The sequence below is a fragment of the Alosa alosa genome, chromosome 19 (genome assembly GCF_017589495.1).
Source record: "Alosa alosa isolate M-15738 ecotype Scorff River chromosome 19, AALO_Geno_1.1, whole genome shotgun sequence".
In the NCBI taxonomy this organism is placed as follows: domain Eukaryota; kingdom Metazoa; phylum Chordata; class Actinopteri; order Clupeiformes; family Clupeidae; genus Alosa; species Alosa alosa.
The window spans coordinates 5,642,741-5,664,887 of NC_063207.1; the positions used below are offsets into that span (position 1 = coordinate 5,642,741).

At 45.6% G+C, this 22,147-nt stretch overlaps 1 protein-coding gene across 1 annotated transcript in view; it reads left to right on the forward strand.

Moving 5' to 3' along the window:
• emilin1b (elastin microfibril interfacer 1b) overlaps nt 1–22,147 on the forward strand; it is a 35,095-nt gene that overhangs the window by 9,618 nt on the left and 3,330 nt on the right. Inside the window, exons 2-7 of the mRNA XM_048228579.1 lie at nt 14,953–15,078; nt 17,466–17,680; nt 17,856–18,503; nt 18,570–20,120; nt 20,885–21,019; nt 21,335–21,352. Of these exons, the coding sequence (XP_048084536.1) occupies nt 14,953–15,078; nt 17,466–17,680; nt 17,856–18,503; nt 18,570–20,120; nt 20,885–21,019; nt 21,335–21,352 (2,693 nt within the window). The remainder of the gene's footprint in view (nt 1–14,952; nt 15,079–17,465; nt 17,681–17,855; nt 18,504–18,569; nt 20,121–20,884; nt 21,020–21,334; nt 21,353–22,147) is intronic.

Here is a 22,147-nt window from a genome sequence, read left to right on the forward strand (position 1 = left end):
CAGTTCTTCTTCTTGTTCTTCTGCCTTAAATGAAATGAAGTGTGCTGGAAAGTTTTAACATGGGCCAAGAAAGGATCGTCTGGAGTCATACTGACCCAGAGGGTTGCTCAACCGATTTGGTTGCACTTCCTCTTCCATGGTGGCGATATAGCATTAGACCTCGACGTGCTCTCCAAGTGATCTTCTAGTTTATGTGGGACTGGTCAGAAACAGATGTAGCTCACCTCAGTTGCATATATGCTCTCAGTCCTTCACCACCTATGGGTGGTGAATGTCAGTCATTAATGGAGCGGAGATTGCATTGAATTTATCTGAATATAAGGTCTGGCTAAGCTTGCTATAGTAAATGGCTGCTAGTATACAGTAAGCACCATATGTGTGGATGTGGAGCTGTTTTCTTTCTTTAACTCTTCTCTGAAAGACCTGGCAGTGTGTGTGTGTGTCTGTCTATGTATGTGTGTGTGTGTATGTGTGTGTGTCTGTCTATGTATGTGTGTGTGTGTGTGTGTGTGTGTCTGTCTATGTATGTGTGTGTGTGTGTGTGTGTGTGTCTATGTATGTGTGTGTGTGTGTGTGTGTGTGTCTATGTATGTGTGTGTGTGTATGTGTGTGTCTGTCTATGTATGTGAGAGAGAGAGAGAGAAAGCCCATATGTTGTGATGTGCCACAGCCAGATGAGAGCACAGTGTGTGTGTGTGTGTGTGTGTGTGTGTGTGTGTGTGTGTGTGTGTGTGTGTGTGTGTGTGTGTGTGTGTGTGTGTGTGTGTGTGTGTGTGTGTGTGTGAGTGTGGCTCCGTGTTAGTTGTCAGGGTGTGATGTCCAGCCTCTACTCTATGCCAGCAGGCCCTTGTGCTGCCCAGGGGCTGGTGTGATAGCAATTCCCACGCGTGTCTCTCTTACAGCACATGGGAGTGTGTGTGTGTGTGTGTGTGTGTGTGTGTGTGTGTGTGTGTGTGTGCAGTTCCCACGCGTGTCTCTCTCACCGCACATGGAAACATCAAGCCACTCCCCAGCCTGTGTGACATCTGCTCCAGTGATAGCAAAAATAATAACACTGGGGCTTATCAGGGAAAATCAGCATGTGAAATAAAATTGGACACACACTCTCTCACACACACCAGGCATATCCAAATATTGTGATGACCAGACTGGACCAAAGAGATCAGCAGACAGCTGTTGGTGGTATTATTCTGTGTGTGTGTGTGTGTGTGTGTGTGTGTGTGTTTTCATGACTTGGTTCTTTGTGTTTCTATTGTCAGAGCTATGTTGTCAAAAGATTCATGTACAAAGTGTTTCTGTGTTATTTTAACCAATCAGAGACTCCGAGGTAGGTAGCTTTTAGAAAATGACATCATAATGCACAACAGCTGAAGAGTTTACTCTGGGACATCAACAAATCAGACCCTGAGCCAATCATCATCAGTTTCGGGCTCGTCTCCATGGACACATGAGGCTCAGGGGTCTTTGGGAAGAGCCAACAGCATCAGTGTGTGACTGACAGGCGAGAGAGCCGTTATTGTTGACGTCTTTTAGCTTGAACTGGCCCTGTGTTCCACCATGACATCAGCCGAACAGTAAAGACCACGCCTGTCTTTAAAACAGTGACCACCTGCTAGGGAGTCTCCATTGTCTGAAGCGGTTGACATTTATCTGTGTTTTTACCCATGTAACCCAGTGGACGACAGTTAATTATAAGGGCAGGGAGAGCCTATAAGCCCAACTGATGGTTAGTTTGGATTGGAGATCCCGGCTGTAAACTGAAATGGTAATTGAAGGGAAAGCACCCGGTCTGATGGCTTCACTTTAGTCTGTTCCTGCCCCAAGAGCATTGTTGAACTGATGGAAGCACTTTCAGACAAGTTTGCTATAAAACGCCAGTATCTAATTTAAGGTCTATGTGTTTAACTGCTTTTCCCAGAAGGGTTGCTATTTTGGAATAGAGAACTATTGGCAAACGCTTAAAAATGGTTTCAAGGTACTTTAACTAATTGTTGTTTGATGTCACAGTGACCACACAGATTGCTTGCATAGCGCCTTTCTAAAGCACCTCGATTTGAAACTATCCCATAAAACTTCATAATGGTTAATACTTCTTTGATGTGTTGATGCCACCATTATGCCCGTCCCTTCTCAGGTAATTGGACTAGTCTTAGAGATACACTAAGTACTAATTAAACCTTTTGCATTGTTAAATATGTTGATTTGGAGCTTGCTTAGGCTACAGCTAAACCACCACTGAATTGACAGATCAGGATAATAGCCATAATATATCTCTGCTGCATGGAAATCGGTCATTTTAAGCCTAGCAGCGTCAGCCTCTGCGTGCTATGTTACCGTCCGGAAAGCACTGGTTACCATGATGTGCAAACAGAGACGCTGAGACAGTATAGCTATTGTGCACCTCGGCTGGGCTCCGTTTGTGTTTATGGACTGAGAAGCAGTGGATTTGTGTGTGTTTGTGTGTGTGTATATGTGTGTGTGTGTGTGTGTTTGTGTGTGTGTGTGTGTGTGTGTGTGTGTGTGTGTGTGTGTGTGCTGGCAAGATTCCCAATGACCCCTATAGTCCGTTGTCTTGGCCGCTGACTCACCGGCACAGCGGTGGACATGTGGTCGTCCCATTTACTCAAACAAAGCCGAGCCATTGAAATGGACTGGTCACCACAGTGATGGCACTCCCAGCGGAGAAAGCAACAGTGGCCGCGTGCGTGACCACTTCCTGTCTCTCGCATCAGAGGGAAGGTCAGGGGTTGGCGTCTGCGGCTAACCAGTGAGGTCAGCTCAAGGTGACAGAGTTATTTTTGAGTCTGGACAGAAGGACAGTTGGACGAATGGAGAAGTCACAGTGACTGAGTATTCTCCCCCTTTCTCTCCATCTCTCTCCATCTCTTTCCCCCTTTCTCTCTTTCTCTCTCCATCTCTCTCTTTCTCTCTCTCTCTTTCCAACTCTTTCTCTCTTTTTATCTCTCTCTCCATCTCTTTCTCTCTCCATCTCTCTCCATTTCTCTTTCTCTCCAGCTCTCTCTTTCCAACTCTTTCTCTCTTTCTATCACTCTCTCCATCTCTTTCTCTCTCCGCATCTCTCTCTCTCTCTTTCTCTCTCACTCTTTCTCTCTCTCTCTCTCTCTCTCTCTCTGTCATAGATGAGTCAGTAGAGGTCAACCCTCATGAGGCCCAGTCTGTAATTTAGAAATGTCGAGTCGGCGAACTGACCATCCTCGCTGACCCTGACGAGCTAAATCATTCCCACTGGGAAACCTGGAGCAGAGAGCCAGGTCACTGTGACAGACTTCTGAATGAGAGACTCACGTCGGCCAGTGAGCAGCGAGGTTTCGCAGTGCTGGACTCCTCACCAGACACTGCAGCCAGGCCTCTCCCAACCGCATGATACACTGCTATCATTGTGGCATGGACAGGCAGCATACAAAGTGACTCGTGTAAAGGACTGTTCACACGACAGCAAAAAGTACCAAAAGTATCACAGCCAATATGAATGACAACGTCCACTCCACACATAACGATATGAAGAACGTGTTCAGAGCAATTTTAAGAATGATAAAAAGCTGACAGCCAATCAGAATCCATCACATTTTAGACATCACATTCATGATGTCTAAAATGACACTTAAAGGTAAGAGTATCATACATTAATGTTATTTAGAATCAGCCAATCAATTACAATCAAGGCCTCCCCATTACTTCCTTACATGTATCAATCCAGCAGACAATGTTACCCAGAGTGACTTACAGAATGAGAACATTTAAGCTACAGTGCAAAGAAGGACCTTAGGTAGGAAATACTACTGCATCTGTCAACACTATTATGAGAAGATAAGAGAGCTGACATCATAGGTACAAGTTTCAGTACAATTCAAAGTGTGGCAGGAGGAGAATGTGGTATAAGAAGGAGGAGATAGAGGAGGAGGAGAGAGAGGAGGAGAGAGGAGGTGATAGAGGAGGAGAGAGAGTGGAGGAGAGAGAGCAGAGGAGAGAGGAGGTGATAGAGAGGAGGAGAGAGGAGGTGATAGAGAGGAGGTGATAGAGAGGAGGAGAGCGGAGGAGAGAGAGGAGGAGAGCATGGGAAGTGTACGTCGGTGGTGGAGGTCTAGTGGTCAGGGGCCTGTGCCTCCAAACGGAACTCCAGAGGGATGTGAGGTCAATCCTCGGAGCTACCACTGTTTCACCACACAAGCTGGAAAGCCCTAGAGCAGGGAGCTGCAGTGGATAACCATGCTGTGTGTAGCAGACGTGACAGAGGCGGCGTTTTCAGAGAAGGTTAGCTGGTCATCAATCATGACACCTACGTTTCTTGCAACCTCGGTAGGAGCAGGAGGGAAGGAGGGAGTCCATTTTGATGGTGATGTTGTGATGTATGGTTTGTTTGGCTGGGAAGACCAGCAATTCGGTCTGGGGAGGTTTAGTTGGATGTGAGGTCAATCCTCGGAGCTGCCACTGGAGTGGCCCTGGCACTGCGTCTGGGGGCTTTCCCTGAAAAGAGCAAAAGTCCCTGCTGAATGACAAACAATGTGATAAGTATGTAAAAGCGAACTTAGGCTCTTCTGAGGTTCTCATCTGGAATCCCAGTGCTGTGAGAAGTAGTGTGGCATTGCCAGTGTGGTTCTGAAAGGGAAGCCTGTTCTTTGTTGTTCTGTGTTCTGCGGAGGGCGCAGAGCACAGGGTTCTGTTGTTGTTTTCACACTAATAAAATGCAGCAGCAAGTCACTGAGAGAGCTGAGAAGAAAGGAGGTGTGGATGAATTCCTGACGCGTGAGCTCACCCAGAAGCCCATGCCTCAGACCGCTCCGCTCCACTCCACTCCCCCCCCTCAGCTTCTGGCCAGGGCCTGGGTGATGTTAGAGGCACTAACGCCTGGAACTGTTTGGGAAGGGTGAGAGCCCCCAACACACACACACACACACACACACACACATGGGACACCCACTTCTCACTGTCCACTCCCTCAAAACCTGTTTTTGTTTGAGTAGCTTCTTAGCATATGTGCTAACCGCCCATAGGCCTCTTACATTAGGTAAACCTATCAGCATTAATCATTCTCCTTAGACATGGCAATGTTAACAGTAAGGGTCAGCTGTCATGTCTCAGATTGTCAGGGGCAGGGTGGGGAAGGAGTTTTCTATCATCTCCTCCTGGTCAGTAGTTAAAGGTCACACACACATACTGTACACACACCAGACACACACACACACACACACACATACACACACACACACACACACACACACACACACACACACACACACACACACACACACACACACACACACACACACACACAAGCCAGTGTCGGCCATTGTTCCTGCAGAAGTGATTATGGTAATTAATCTTCCTCACTTTAAAATTCAGGAGGAAAGAGATTCAGTGCAGAAAGGAAGAGAGAGAGAGAGAGAGAGAGAGAGAGAGAAAAGACACAGAGAGAGAAAGACAGAGGAACAGAGGAAGACAGAGTGAGAGAGAAATACAGAGAGAAAAGACACAGAGAGGGACAGAGACAGAGAGAGAGAGAGAAGACAGAGGTGGACAAAGAGAGAGAGAAAGACGGAGAGAGAGTTGACTTCCTTGGAAACCATCTGAGAAAGTCACAGAGTACAGTGAGTGCTCGCTCAGAGGTTTCACTCGGTTTTGCTTTCTTCATGCTACATTGTGCGTCTGCAGCTGTTTGTAATGCTTGGGTTGAGCGACTCTACTGCAGACTTCACCCATCATACACACAGTGTGGTTTGTTTATGACAACACACAGTGTGGTGGTGGTGACAACAACGCCATATGGATGCATAATGGTTGGCTATTGATCCCTGATGCTTGAACAATGCATAGTGAACAATTTGTACTGCATCACATGCAGTCATTTAGAGAAACCCAAGAAGCTTCATGGTTAAAAACTCACCCTGTTGCCACAAGTTCAAAAACGTAAAACATAAAGAGGCTCTTCATGGTGCAGGTTCAATCATGTTACACACCAGAGATTGGTTTCAGCCCTAAAAGGCTGGCTTATAATGAGGTGATGACGGCTGGATGGCTTCGGCCTGGACCCAGCGGACAGGGTGGCTTTTGGTTCCACATGCACGGAGACCAGAGACACCCACCCCAAACCTTTCTCCTTCCTCCCAGATCAAAGCCACTCGGGCACAGGCCTTGTATTGTTAGCCTGAGGCGTGACGCGCGACAGAAACACGCGTGATACATTACTTCAGGAATCTCATTCAGAGATAAGGGGAACAATCACCTCTCACACAAAATGCCTCCGGCTCAACTGCATTTCTGTCCAAATGCCAGATTTAGTGAAAATGTTTGAAGTGATAAAACATCTATTTCAATACTGATCTTTGATATTTATATCATATGTTCTGATTATAGATTACCCCTAGATTATATTACCCCTATATGCTAGTAGCAATCATGGATACATGACCAATTTCTGTAGCATGTACATAAATGTAGCATGCAGTTTGCACCCTTAAGAACTCCGCAGGCAACAAGTGTTGTTAAAAACAAAGTGTTGTCGACAGATGTCGCGAACCTTTCATAGTCCACCGCCAGTGACAACTTACTTCGAAAAGAACGTCATAGTTTCTATAACAACTTGGAAATTAACGTTAAGGTTGTAATTCCAAAGACCATTGAGTTGTGAAAAGGAAGGGATCACTGGAGCACACAGATGTTGTTTATTGCTTATTTATTTATTTATTTATTTATTTATTTATGAACGGTGCAGAAAAGACTAATGTTTCAATGTTGGTTACATCTTCATCAGAGTCCATGAAGATGTATAAGATAAGATCTTATGTTGTGTCTCACCTTTAGCACACGCTATTCCGAAAAATCCCTAACTACCTTTCAATCCTGTCAATGTGTGCAATGACAGTGAGATGTAGACTGTATCTCAGAGTCATGGCTTCATTAAAACAGCTGTTTTCTAGATCGTTTTCACCTGATTTGTGATTGCTTCAGATCGGAACTACTCAGGCTAAACTCAGGCCCCCTAAGAGTTGGAGCAGAGCTTTAATTTGCCCAGATGTTTTGGGAAGAGGTGAGAACAGGAAAGATAAAACTTTGGCCAGGCAGACACAGGAAGTCAGGGTTCAGGGGTCAGACAGAAACATGCTGATTGGGCGACGAGTTCCGATCTGAAATCCAACTCATGTTGGATGGGTCACTGTGTGCCTGCAAAGCCAGCCCCCCCTCATTTCCCCCATATCCTTTTATGAAAACTGTACAGCACATTAATTTGGGATAATTACCGTCTTGGGAGAAGAAAGCCAGGCCCCGGCACAGCCTGTAATGCTGATGGGACATTACAGTTTTAGCAGAAGGGGCCAAACAAAAGGATCACTATTCCTCCCATCAGCTGCTGCACGTAAGGGCGCCATCCTCCACATGATTGACAGGAGAGTAGACAAAGTCACGATTGAGCTCCCCATGTCCGTTTATGTGTGTGTGTGTGTGTGTGTGTGTGTGTGTCTGTCTATCTGTCTGTGTGTGTGTGTGTGTGTGTGTGCTCCACATGAGAAAGTAGAAACAAGGATGATGACGATGATGTATCTGCCAGCAGGCGTATTCACAGACTGATATATTGTGCTGCTCTTCTTTACAAAACGGTTTCTCTGCTTTTCCTGTACCAGTAGACAGGGTTGGGTAGTAACGGATTACATTTAATCTGGATTACGTAATCAGATTACAAAAATCAAGTAACTATAATCAGCCCAGATTACAATAAAAAAATTGTGTAATCAGATTACAGTTACATTGTTGGGGATTACCTGATTACATTTTATTATGCAAGCAATGCAACTTTTTAATGATAGCCTAGTTATCTTTTAATTCGACAAGCTTCGGGCTTGCCGGTTCGATCCCCAACCAGTAGAAAAAATGTGGGCGGGGGAAGTGGTTGAGCACTGCTCTCCTATGCCCACATCCACAGCTGAAGTGCCCTTGAGTAAGGCACCTAACCCCTCATTGATCCCCGAGCACCGTTGTAGCAGACAGTTCACTGCTCCGGGTTGGTGTGTGCTTCACCTTACTGTGTGTTCACTGTGCTTCACTAATTTGCGGATTGGGAGACCAAATTTCCCTCACAGGATCAAAAGAGTATCTATACTTACTTACTAACTTATTTACTATTGGGGCAGGTCTCTCCTCACACTGCCTGATCTTATCCTCCTAATCTTAATGTAGCCTCTTGTTTTAGTGTTACCGTTTACTTTGAGAAAGTCACCAGGTCCCCCTGGTTGAAAAACATCCCAAAGGAATAATTTTCTCACCCCCACAATTGAAATGGACATGGTGTCATTCAATCTCAGGCCATGTCCCTGGGTCAAAAAAATCCAGCAAAAGCTAAATTTTTCAGACAATGGGACCTGGTGACCTCAAAGTAAATGGTAACACTAAAACAAGGGGCTACATTAAGATTTTTGGAAGAAAAGATCAGTTAATTCACACAGGAATGCTTTACTCAGAGCAAAGAGATTTCTTAGATGTAATGAAATAATAATCAATTCAGTGGTGGTGTCTTTTACTTAAGGGACATATTTATTGAAGTAATCTAAAAGTAATCCTAAAGTAATCAGATTACGTTACATGTTTTTGGTAATCCTGATTATGTTACTGATTACAAAAATTGCAATGTAATTTGTAGTCAGTAATGGATTACATTTCAAAGTAATCTGACCCAACCCTGTAGAACATTCAGAATAAAATGTTATGGTAGAAGCCTTTGAGTGTAACCAGCTTGGTATCACTGTAGTCTATTGCTAGAAATATTCTGCTTGCTGTGTTTCCAATGTGAATAATCCATTATTGACATAAAGGTTGAAAGAGGACTCCAAGTTATCACTTTCTTCTTACAGAAATCTTTTTTAGGTATGACTGAACTTTCCAAAGACTGGTGTAAGATTTCCTGAAGATCATTTGGGTGACATTCAATGATTTTCTGACGTCTATCTCTTCAGGAAATTGATGTCCTACAGGTGCTTATAATAGAAAAATCCTGTTTTGTACAGCAGAGTATTTATCTTACACTTGTAGTCGTTTTGATGCTACAGAGCCATGTGCATTGAAGAAAAAGACATCTGTCTCTCCCACACATTGTCCTGGCTGGGCTATTCTGTGGTCAAGGCACGAAACCCTGCAAAAATGAAACAACTGGTTTTACAGCATAATCTCACCACATCTATGTAACCAGGGGAAAAACACCAGTTAGCAAGCTAGCTACCTTTATGAATGCCAGCTGTGTGGTGGTTGGTCTTTGCCAGCCAAATCTACCATATTGTCTGCTAGCTAGCTATGGGAGCGTACCTATGTTCCCCGGGTCCTATGTTCCCTGGGTCCCATGTTCCCCGCTTTGTATGGAAACATAGGACCCTTTTTTAAAGACCCTAACCATAACCCTAACCCAGAACAGGGAACATAGGATCCGGGGAACATAGGGATGATCGCAGTTAATAGCTACCTTGTTTTAGAGGAAAACTCTAAAGTTGACTTGTTACACAGTACCGTGGTGACAGTTGCTACGCTGTACGACTCTGTGGTCACAAGACGCGGACTGAGAGCAATTTTTAGACCACAGTTTGAAAGTGAAGGTCCTCAGTAAAAAAATGGTGCATGGGCAAAAAGCTGACTTGCTTTTTATCCTTAGCTGTGAAGTTAAAGTTGCGATTAGTCACTGTCAGAGCACTGTACCGAACAGATGTTTGGTGTTGTGTTATTATTTTTTTCCAGGACAAGCCTGTGGTCATCTCAAAGATGTGCAGGACTGGAGCCGGCCCTGTGTTTGCTGAAGCCCTTAAAGCTTCTTTGTTCTCGAAACAGACCTGCGCTGCGCTGCGCTGTGACTTTGTTGTTGTTGTTGTTGTTGTTGTTGTTGTTGTTGTTGTTGTTGTTGTTGTTGTTGTTGTTGTTGTTTTTTTGCACAGATATTGGCCGTGGGACAATCTGGCACATCTCACGTCCAGCTTTAAATCAAACTAGATACAGAACATACTGTTAACCTCCTGCTACATGTTCTCTCCCAGTACAGCATGCAGATAGATTTAAGCACAATGCACAGATTTAGGTTGAGTACTGTAGGCTACACGCAAACATATACTCTAGACCCTAAACATTTGTGTTGTAATTTAAGCATTGAGAACTGTGCATAGCCAACCATGTTTAAAAAAAACTAGACTATGGCATTTTTGAGTAAATGCCTGTTTGTCTGCCCGTCATCTTTGGTCTTGCTTTGATACATCTGAGCAGTTGTGCCAACTCTCCTCCATCACACATGACAGGACTGGGTAAGCTTTTAGAGAAAAATGTGATGGAAAAATTATGGGAAAAAATTTGGAGCGATACACTCTCTTTGTGACAGCTACTTGGCAAAACATGGCTTATATTTTATTGGGGGGAATGAATCTTGTGTGTGAATCTGTGTGTGTGTGTGTGTGTGTGTGTGTGAATCTGTGTGTGTGTGTGTGTGTGTGTATGTGTGAATGTGTGTGTGTGTGTGTGTGTGTGTGTGTATGTGAATCTGTGTGTGTGTGTGTGTGAATCTGTGTGTGTGTGTGTGTGTGTGTGTGTGTGTGAATCTGTGTGTGTGTGTGTGTGTGTGTGTGTGTGTGTGTGTGTGTGTGTGTGTGTGTGTGTGTGTGTGGGGTGATGTGTGTGTGTGTGAATCTGTGTGTGTGTGTGTGTGTGTGTGAATCTGTGTGTGTGTGTGTGTGTGTGTGTGTGTGTGTGTGTGTGGGTGTGTGTGTGAATCTGTGTGTGTGTGTGTGAATCTGTGTGTGTGTGTGTGTGTGTGTGAATGTGTGTGTGTGTGTGTGTGTGGGGGTAAACTGTACTGCTGCCAATTATTGTCTCTTTTTTCTTCCTCCTCCTCCCTTTGTCTACCCCCCCCCCCTCACCCCCTCAACACACACACACACACACACACACACCACAACCACCACCACAACTTACCTCTGGCTTTTGTTTGCCGCCTTGCAACATGCCGGAGATATGGTTCAGGCATAAACCCTCTAAGCGACGGAGAGAGAGAGAGAGAGAGAGAGAGAGAGAGAGAGAGAGAGAGAACGCGAGAGAGAGAGAGAGAGAGAGAGAGAGAGAATGCGAGAGAGAACGCGAGAGAGAGGCTGTGAAATGAAAGTCTTGCATGACAAATGTGTTAAGAATGCAGCTCAGCCACAGCTAGCAGAAAAAAGCCAGGAGAGACTCCGCTGCTGTCTAAAGGGGTCTTAACTTCTACGCACTGCACTCAGGGTTAGTGAAAGTGGCACGGTTCGCTGCATTAATTGAAATGACTCCTATTCCAGCTTAGGTCTTGGCTGTGGGGAAACGACACTCTGGAGAGAGACACCCTGACCAACCCCAGATTGGGTTTTTTTTTTATCTTTGTGGTAAAAGTGAATTTACTGTAACCATGGGGGACTGGGCGGGGTAGTTATGACCTTTACGCTAACTCATGGGTGGTGTTGAGACATTCCCAGAGCTTGAGATGAAGTTATGGCCCGACATCGTTTAAAAATTGTGAGCGCGCGCCAATTAAGAAAGTACACAGGCTTTATCAAGAGCAGTTGGGGAGGCCGTCACTTGTAAGGGAGATTCTGAATAGACCTCATTCTTCGGAACTTGGCAGAGGATGCTCAGGGTTGGTCAAAACAGCACATATTTTTTCAGCCCGACTTTCACAGTTAATTAGAAACATCCTCTCATTTATCCCAAGCAGAGCGTTTTGTGATGTCATCGTGTCACAGAACGCCATCTGTGTCCAATAGCAGAGGTAGAAACATGACATTGTGTTGGCACCAGACAGTAAGCATGGGCCGCAGCTGTGTGTGTGTGTGTGTGTGTGTGTGTGTGTGTGTGTGAGAGAAAGTGGAAAAAGAAAGAAATGATGAAGTGACAGGAAGTGAGAAGAGGAGGAGAGAGGTAGAGATGGAGAGACTGAGAGGAAGAGACTGAAAGAGAGAGAGAGTGAACGAGAGGAAGAGATATATCGACCAAGAGAGAGAGAGAAAGTTGTTAGGAAAGGATGAAGCTAGCTAGCAGCTGGTTAGCAGCTGTGGAAACCAAAGGAGAGGAGGTTGTTGTCCAGTCAGTGTGATGAGCTCTCAGCTCTCTCATCCGCTGCATAGACCTGTGTGTGTGTGTGTGTGTGTGTGTGTGTGTGTGTGTGTGTGTGTGTGTTTGCATGTGTGTGTGCCAACCAAAGCAGATGGGTAACAAGACTTTTGGGGGAGCCCATGACATGGTGTGATGTTTTGCGTTCCGCTAAATGCCAATGTCTTATTTCAAACGTGGCATCTTGTTTGCATCACCACTGACTGTAAGAGCACTCTGGTGTGGCTGCATGGATAACACGCCTGCAGGGGATGCGTCTTCTTCTCCAAACCACATGCAACGAGCAGGCAACAGAGCCATAGCTGGGGTGGGTTTGAAGATCATACACATACATAAGCTTTCTTCCTTTCTTTCTTCATTTGTGTTTGTTTACATTAAAACCTTAGAATGGCAGCCTTTCTCTCTCTTTCTCTCTCTCTCTCACACACACACACACACACACACACACACACACACACACAGTATAAACCGTGATTGCAGCTGAGGCTGCAATAGACCTGGACCAGAGCCAGATCCTCACAACATGGCCTGATCCAGATTTGGGCCCGGTCCAGATTTAGACTGGAGACAGAACCATACCTCAACCAGTTCTAGACCTGATCCAGACCCAGTCCTGAACCAGGACAGAACCTCGACCTGAACCAGAACATAAAATAGTCGAAACCAGGTCTTTGGATCGGAGACCTCCGCAGTTGTGCCGACTCCAGCCTAAGCAGAAAAGGGTGTCTCTCTGTGCGAGAAGATAGGAGTATTTGTGGGGGATTACGTCAGCCCCGCGGGCTCATCGTCTTTAAATGAGTCTTATTACACAGACACCAAAGCCTTTGTTTAGAGGGGCCCGGCCCATTCTGTGGAAAAATCTTTGAGCGCAACTCAATCAGGGCCTGAGGAGTTATGGTCATCATCGGGCTAGTTTCCACAGCTTCGTGCGTACAAGACTATCTGTTTCAACCTGACACAGATGGATGAAGTCTGTCTGGGGCTGGGCTACTCTGCGTGCAGACTGGGTTTGCACCAAATACGTGACGTTCTCTGAGGAGCTGGCATCATTTATCAAAACGTCTGAAAGGCTGACGGATAGTGTAGTCACTGCGGGACGCTTGACCCTAAGGTCTCGGCTTCAGTAGGCTGCTACAGCTCACAGCAAAGGCCGGCTAATCTGCATGAGCAGTGCGGCCCGTTTGTTGATTTTGCCGATAGACTAAAACTAAACTGGGGGAGAAACACTAGACGCTGTTCCTCTCACGCGTCAGACGCAGTGACGCAATCTTCCTTCCACTGCTGTCTTGCAGTGTTCAAACTGAGCCTGTGCAGATGTGTGAACCAAAAATGTGTGTGTGCGACTATGTATGTGTGTGTATGGTGATTGTGTGTGTGCATGTGTGTATGTGTATGTGGTTGTATGTGTGTATATGTGTCCTGTGTGTTTGAGTGTATGTATGTGTGTGTGCACATGCGTGTGTGTGTGTGCATGTGTGTATGTGTGTGCGTGTGTGTGTACGTGTGTATGTGTGTGTGCGCGTGCATGCGCGCGCGTGTGTGTGTGTGTGTGTGTGTTTTGGATAGGGAGTGTGTAATGGCTACAGGGAGATTTCTCGGTGTGTACTCTTGCATCTGCAGGGGGGAATGGAGCACAGTGATTGGAGACACCATTAATGTGCAAGCGCTTAGCTAATTTATGACACCAGTGGCCCATAGATTCAGCCCGAGGTGCAGTGGATCACCGTAAATTCACCTTAGGGGGACGTTCATGGGAAACTGCCCCCTAAATCTCTGACGTTCTAGGGCATCGCTCCATCTCTCCTCTGTGCCTGACCCACTCTGTGTGAGGGGTTATGCTAACTTTGGGAACTTTCACAGTGCCGTCTATGTCTCCCAGCAACCACGCATGCAATGTGCCTGAATTAGAAGTTACATTAACAGAAGGGGCCAACTGAAATATTGTTATGAAGGGTCTGTTGCATAACGAGGGCTGAGAAAAAGAGTTTGTTGAAAGGAGATTTTGTGAGAGTTCTGCCATGTTGTGGGGCAATAGTCGACTCTAACGCTGACAAAACAGTCGTTTTCGTCGCCAAGCCTGCCATTAATCTCCCATATCAGTGAGACGAGCTGATGTTCTGCAAGGAATTGTGGTGAATGCTAACAGTAAAACAACACAACCCTGAATGTGTAAGAACAAAAACTGGCAGGACATCTCTATCATGTATACCTCCAGACTGACCAACCCTTTACACTAACTTGGGTCATCCTCCTCATCTCTCCCCATATGAACTGGTGTGCATATATGAAATGTACCCCTGGCCCCATATTGGAAACCCTTGACGCTAACTCCCCTATATGTTCTTCAGGAACTGGTGTGTGTATGTATGTAATATACCCCCATAATTCCTCTATATGTTCCCCCTGTCTCTCATCAGGTACTGGTGTGTATATGTGTATGTATGGAATATATACCATAACTCCTCTAAATGTTCCCCCATTTCTCCTCAGGAACTAGTGTGCATATGTATGGAATATATACGTTATAACTCCTCTACAGTACATGTTCCCCCTGTCTCTCCTCAGGAACTAGTGCGTGTGTATGGAATATACGTTATAACTCCTTTATATGTTCCCCCTGTCTCTCCTCAGGAACTGGTGCGCATAGTATGGAATATACGTTATAACTCCTCTATATGTTCCCCCTGTCTCTTCTCAGGAATTGGTGTGCATAGTATGGAATATACAGTATACGTTATAACTCCTCTATATGTTCCCCCTGTCTCTCCTCAGGAACTGGTGCGCATAGTATGGAATATATACGTTATAACTCCTCTATACGTTCCCCCTGCCTCTCCTCAGGAACTGGTGTGCGTATGTGGTGACCAAGACGGTGAGCTGTGTGGTGGAGGACGGAGTGGAGACCTACGTGAAGCCGGACTATCAGCCCTGCGCATGGGGTCAGGTGCAGTGTTCACGAGTGGTCATGTGAGTAGCACTTCATGTACACACACTACACTTTACCGTAACATTATGTAGCACTTCATGTACACACACTAGACTTTTACCGTAACATTATGCAATGGTACATACATTAGCATTTTCTTTGTTATAAAGTTTACCCATGGTGTCAAATGACTCATTGTCATTTGAGTATTACTTGCATTAATATATGCTTGCTATATCTTTTAAGTGTGAAGTCGGTAAGATGAACACTTCAAAAGATATTCATTGAACAGACACAAAGTGGTTTATCACTTTATAGTTAGAATATTCATGTTCTATATGTGCACCCAGTATGTATTTATGTTTCATTTACTTGTAGATAGCATGAGGGTAGTAAGAGAATTATGTCATTATAAAGCACAAAGTTATTATGCTAATATGTATACACGATGACATAGATAGCAGTTATTGTCATTGTTAACTTGAGAAGGAGTTTTATTAGGCTTGGTTAGCCTAAGGTACACACACACACACCACATGCATACACGCAGCTGGAAAAACTAATCGAATTGTCACATATTGGACGTACTAGCGCACACACACACACACACACACACACACACACACACACACACACACACAACACAAGCATGTGAGGAATGAGGTGGCACGCCACTCCAGGCTGTGCAGCCAGGTCACCACAGGAATTAAGGCTGAGCCCTCCTAAAATACCGCCACTTATTTTTCCACTCGCGAGCCGTCGGGGAAAGGAGAGCGCGACCCGTTTTTGCCCCTCATCCTTCCCTCCCCTCACGCCACTCACGGAATGAGCAGGAACACGGAGACAAATATTCAGCGGCTTACGGAATGTAACCAATATTCCTGGGAAATCGGGGAAAGTTTTGACTGCTTTAAAATCCTAAAAATATGCACTCAGGAATCTAGTCTGTGCAATATGTGTGCCACTGCACATATACAGGACCCACTCACTCACAAGATAAAGAATTCTGATCCCCTGGTAGGATGAAGGTAATTTAATAAAGAGTAAAACTGTTCCAAAACTGCTTCAAAATTCTCCCCAGGTGTTTGTATTTATTCACCGAAAGGTTTGTTGTACACAAGAGAGGGAATACCCCCCATATTACTGTGCGCTTCATGATTTAAACACTCAGCAAAGTTAAATGGTTTCATAGAGCTTTGTGCATTATTACTGACCTAAGCATGTTAAGCACACCATTTTATGAATACGCACGTCAGGTACTTCAGATTGTGGGTACAGTGCGAGCACTGTTCTGCAGAACGCAACCTGGGCCCCTTAAACTGCAAGGACCACACTTTCAACAGCTGCTCAGCAGATGTTTGTACAGAGAAGAGACATACATAAACATAAAAAGAGAAATATGTCTGTTCACTTGCAGATTAATTGTAAGACATTTTTTTCAACAGTTGAAAGACAAAAAAAAAAAGCGACCTCTTCTCAATTCTATCCAGGCTAAATTTAGATTTGTGACTACACGTGTAGCTATGAAATTTGTCTTCCAGTAGTTTAGAAGTGCTCTTGAAACTGGTATCTGAGTTTGGCTGTGTTGCTCTGTTGCGACAGACTGTTTACACAGAGAGCCTGTGAGGTGATGCAAAACGGCCTCCAATTTAATATAAGAGATGGAAAATCACAGCATGAGACACAGATTTAAGGCGGCCACCTGCTCAAACGCTGAGTCATCAACATCACATTCTGTAGTGTTTCACAGACACTTTTAAGACCCACCTTAAATCACTGCCCAGATTCTGGTTGTCATAATGTTGGTATGTCACTAAATGTACCAATCAAAAATAACGTTATGACACAAATATCAAGCCCTGTCCAAAACTTCCAGATTAGTTGTTCCAGATTAACTGTCCAAGACTAGTCAAACGATTCAGTGCAAGTCATTTAAAGTAACATGCCATTTTTTTGGGAAATTATCTTATTCACCGTCTACCCCAGATTAAGAGGATACATACCCTTCTATTCTCTGTGAGTGCAATTAACCCATTCTGACACTATTTGCCTATCTTAGCATAATACACTGAAACTGGGTTGCTCCAGTTAGCCTATTGTTCCCTTTTAGCTATAGATATTAATTGTGCAACCCTGCTTGCACAGAGAAAAGAAGGGTATGCATCCTCGTATGGAACTCCGGGGTAGATGGCAAATAAACTCAATTCCTTTCAGGTTTGGTAATATTGTTTGACCTATTCTTCCTGTTTAATCTAAACTTTTCATTTGTGGATGCTCAGAATAATACCCCACACTGTGTCACCTCCACGTTTTGTCATAATTTTTCTTTTATTGGTCTAATACAGTGGGAACTGGGAAGTTAATGTTAATGTTTCAACACTATTTTTATGACTTATTCTGGGTCGGTCACCTCACTATTATCCTGCAGGTACCGGACATACATGCGGCCCCGGTACAAGGTGGCTTACAAAATGGCCACTGAACTGGAGTGGAAGTGTTGCCATGGTTACAGTGGCGACGACTGCAACGACGGGCCCCCTGGGGGTTCCGGAACTCAAATTGGAACCACGAGACCGTGGCCCAAACCGGTCCGGCCCGGGCAAAATGGAGCCGGTACTGGACAGGGCCAGGGTGGTGGAGGTGGTGAGTCCTTCCATGTTAATAGATAAATATAACATAATGGGGGGGTACTACTGGGGCACAAGTGGCGTCCGTACCAAGTTTGGACAATGCACCTGTAACAATGTTAGATAGCTATAGATATCCTGTGCAGTTTATACTTAGACATGACTTAGCATGTTGTGCTCTTTCCCCACAGGAAGAGGCGATAGTGACAAGATCCGGCAGCTAGAGGAGAAAATTCAGAGCTTGACAAAAGACATGCATAGCATCCAGTCAACGCTGCGGGGCATGAATGGGGCCAAGAATCCCGCCGACGCTGCCCAACCGGAGATGAAAGAGACCATCCACAGCATCCAGACCAAGCTGGACCAGTTGGACAACAGGACCCAGGCCCACGACAGGACGTTGGTCAGCATTAACAACCACCTGGTCAACGGAAAGGGCAGCGGGAACGACCTGGATGTGATCAGTGGTGGCGGCGGCAGCGTTGGTGGTGGCGGCGGTGGTGGTGGGATTGGTGGCGGCTCCGCTGGTGGAGGCCGGCTGAACTCACTGAAGGAAGAGATCCTGCGGGAGCTGGAGAGCAGGGTGACGCTGTCCTGCTCGGCCTGCCAGTCGGGCGTCGAGGACCTGAGGCGGCAGCAGCAGCTGGATCGCGAGAGGATCCGCGCCCTGGAGAAACGGATGAATGCCATGGACCAGCACCACCAGCAGAGCCTGGATGGCCTACGAAGAGAACTGACCCTAGGCAGGATCGGCGACATAGACAGGAAGGTAATCTCGACCTCTGGCGCGGTGGACGCTATTCAGGATCGGCTGGACAAGGAGCTGAAAGGCACTGGTGGTACCGGGGCAACTTCAGGTGGGGGACGTTGGGGAGGGACAGGAGGAGGGACAGGGGGTGGGGCAGGATCAGGGGGATCTTCAGGTTCCGGTGACCTATCTTTCATAGGTCCAATGCGAGACCTTGAGAGAAGACTGAACAATTCACTGCAGAGGACAGAAGACAACTGTGCCAACATAGAAAATAACCTAAAGGACTCCTTCAGACAAGAGCTGAACGACCTCCGCGACATTTTCCTTAACCGCTTCGACGACCAAGGCTTCCGGATTTCAGATGTGGAACTGGACGTGAAGGGCAACAAAAACGACTTGCAAGACTACAAGAAACGTCTGACTCGACTCGAGAATGTGACCAACCACATGGACAAGAGGCTGAAGGACTGCACGGTGTCCTGTAGACCTGGCTCAAGCCACATACCTGGAGGTGGAGACCATGGAGGGCGAGTGGACAACGGTGGACGAGGAGACAACGGTGGGCGAGGAGATAACGGAGCGGACTCCTCTAAGTCTATCGAGTGGAGAGTAATCGCAAATGAGGCTGAGATCAAGACCTTTAACACCCGTCTGAAGGACATCACTATGTCCGGAGAATCGCTCAACGACAGGGTGGTCGACCTGAGCCACGACGTGCGCAAAATCAAAGTGCTGACCGGAGACAACGGGGAACACTTCAACAGGATTGTCACCGAACTGGAGAGCTGTGACATCTGCCACAAAATGGAGGACGAGCTGAAGAAGCTGAAGAACATCACACACCACACACTGGCCAAGTGCAACACAGATCTACAGGACATCAGGAACAGAATCGACTCCGACGACACTGCCTGCTCTAAGGTGTGCTCCAACCTACAGGAAGAGGTGGGTAAGCTAAAAGAGGACGTGGCCAAATGTGGTGGATCATGCAAGATTGACCTTGTGCTCCCAGGAACAGGAACTGGACCAGGAACAGGAACTGGACCAGGAAGTGGGACAGGGTCAGGGACCGTAGGAGGTCCAAATGACCCACAGAAACCGCTGGATGGCCACAGCGTCATCAGCGGCACATCCAACACGAACCTGAAGTCGCTTCAGGGAGAGCTCTCTGAGGTCATTCTGTCCTTCAGCTCCATCAACGACACGCTGAAGGACCTCGAGCACACAGTGCAGAAGCACGACAGCGTCATCACCGACCTGGGCAACACCAAGGACAAGATCATCTCCGAGATTGACAAAATCCAGCAGGAGATCACCGAGCACATCGAGGACAGCAAAGGACACTTTGACACAGTCGACAAGGAGATCCAGCGCTTCGGGAACAACTTTGTGGTTGAGATGGGCGACTGCAAGCGAACTGGAGACGACCTGGAGAAGAGGCTATCCAAGTTGGAAGACGTGTGCGGCCGCTTCGACACTCTCTCTGACAACGTCCAGAAGATCAAAGAGGGCCTCAACAAACATGTCTCTGGGCTCTGGACCTGTGTGAACGGACTGAACACCACGGTGACTTCCCATGAAGGGTTCATCGACACCTTCCAAAACACACATCTGGATGACATCCATGGAAAGATCAAGAGCCTCAACTCCTCAGTGCGCCATGTTCTCAAAGAGTTCCAGGCCTTCACCGAGCTTGACTTTATGGGTAAGATTGACAATCAATTGTCCTCAGAAATGCATAAACCTAGATACTGTACATAAAAATATACTCATAATATACTTAAAGTACATTCATACAGTACACTAATGTGATCTGATCTGCCAAAATGAGTTACAGTGACCCAAAATTAAAAATTAAGATACAACGATATCCTGATCAAAGTCATATCTTGAATTGTTGTCAAGATACAGCATATTGAATTATGGCCTCACGCCATCTTTTTCCAATTGAAAAACTGAGAACATTGTGTTTGAAGTTACAGGTTACAGGCATGTACAGGTAGAATTTGCCCACTTGAATACATTTTTTTGAAACTTTACATTCTTGTCTTGACTATGAAACTTAGGGAAGGTAATTTTAAATGCCTCTTTTTTCATACACCACTAAAAAAGAAAAATGATTTTGGATGTAATCGACCTGTATCTCCAAATTAGAATGTGCGACTTGTGACTCATTTAGTCAGATCAGGTCACATATATAATATTGTACATACTTTACAAACATACATGCATACATACATACAAACATGCAGTGCATTGTTGTGTAAAGGTTTCTCAATCTATGCAAATACATTTGTTGTTTGAAAGTCCTATTTCACACCAGATAGTATACCGATTTTAGTCATCTTACTAACTTTTTTATACCAACTGACAGCCATGTATAAGTGTATTCAAACACTCATGAAGACATTTAAAGCTGAAGGTTCTTGTTGATATTACCTAGAGTGACACCACTATGTTCTGTTCCAGGTCTGCCAGGGCCGCCAGGCCCCCAGGGAGAAAGAGGCTTCAATGGATTCCCCGGCCAGCCCGGGCCCATGGGACCACCAGGGAGAGACGGACCACCAGGCCTGCCAGGGCTTCCAGGCTCAATAGGACCTCCCGGTAAGACACTCTTGGATAGACTGTGATTTGTGACATGGCTAGGTTATTAGAAGACACTTGTTGTAGGTTAAACTGATTGATTACATGGGTAAGTTATTAGCAGATACTGTTGGTTGAACTGATTGATTAAATGGCTAGATTATTTGTTAGCAACTTTATGATGAAGAGGAACCTGTTGTCTAATTCAAATGGCTAGCAGACAACCCATAACAGAGAAGTGTTTAAATATATAGATTTGAGGTTGTTGGATCAAAAATAGTGAGTGTTTGTATTTTACATCGATTGTGATGGATTTTTTTTCTGTTTTTCTTTCAGGATCCCAAGGTGAACAAGGTAAGTATTGTGCTTGTCATATTCAGAATATTCCTGTCAGCTGTGCATGGCTTACCCTCAGATGGGATCTGTCTCATCTGATCATTCTGAATTGGATCAGGATCCAAATCTATGTGTAACAGTTGTGCACAACAACTGCTGGAGTCTGTGTCTGCCTTGAACTGTGTAGATCAGAGCAAGGCTAAAAGCCAAGCCTGAGTGCACGCTGCACATTTCAAAATCTTTAGTGTGAATGAGTGGTGTGTCAATTAAACCTTGCCCTCAGATAGGATTTGACAGCCCCATCTAAATCTGTTTGAGTTGTGCACACAATCTGGGAGGTAGGGAATGTCTCCCCTGCACATTCGGGCTCAGGTTATGGGATACAAGGACGGCCAGATCTGGGCCAAGTCATCCTCTCCCTGGGGGGTTTACTCCTGAGCACAGGTGCAAACCGATCAATTAGAGGTGGGGGGTTCAGGGTCAGGGTGGGCCAGTGAAGCTCTCTCTCTGTGTTTGAGGCAGGGATAAAGGTTAAGATTAGGGTTGGCTTTATGTGAGAGAGTTAAAAAGGTCACCAAAGGTCACCAGCTGGCCACTAGGGGAATGAGTGGACACATGAAAAATGTGCTTAAGGTCAAAAAGGGTGGTGTTGAGCTTCAAAGAGCTCGTTAACAGTTGCGTCAGTGTGCATGTGTGCGTGTGCATGTGTGGAGTGTGCATGTGTGCAGTGTGCATGGGGATAAAGGTTAAGATTAGGGTTGGCTTTATGTGAGAGAGTTAAAAAGGTCACCAAAGGTCACCAGCTGGCCACTA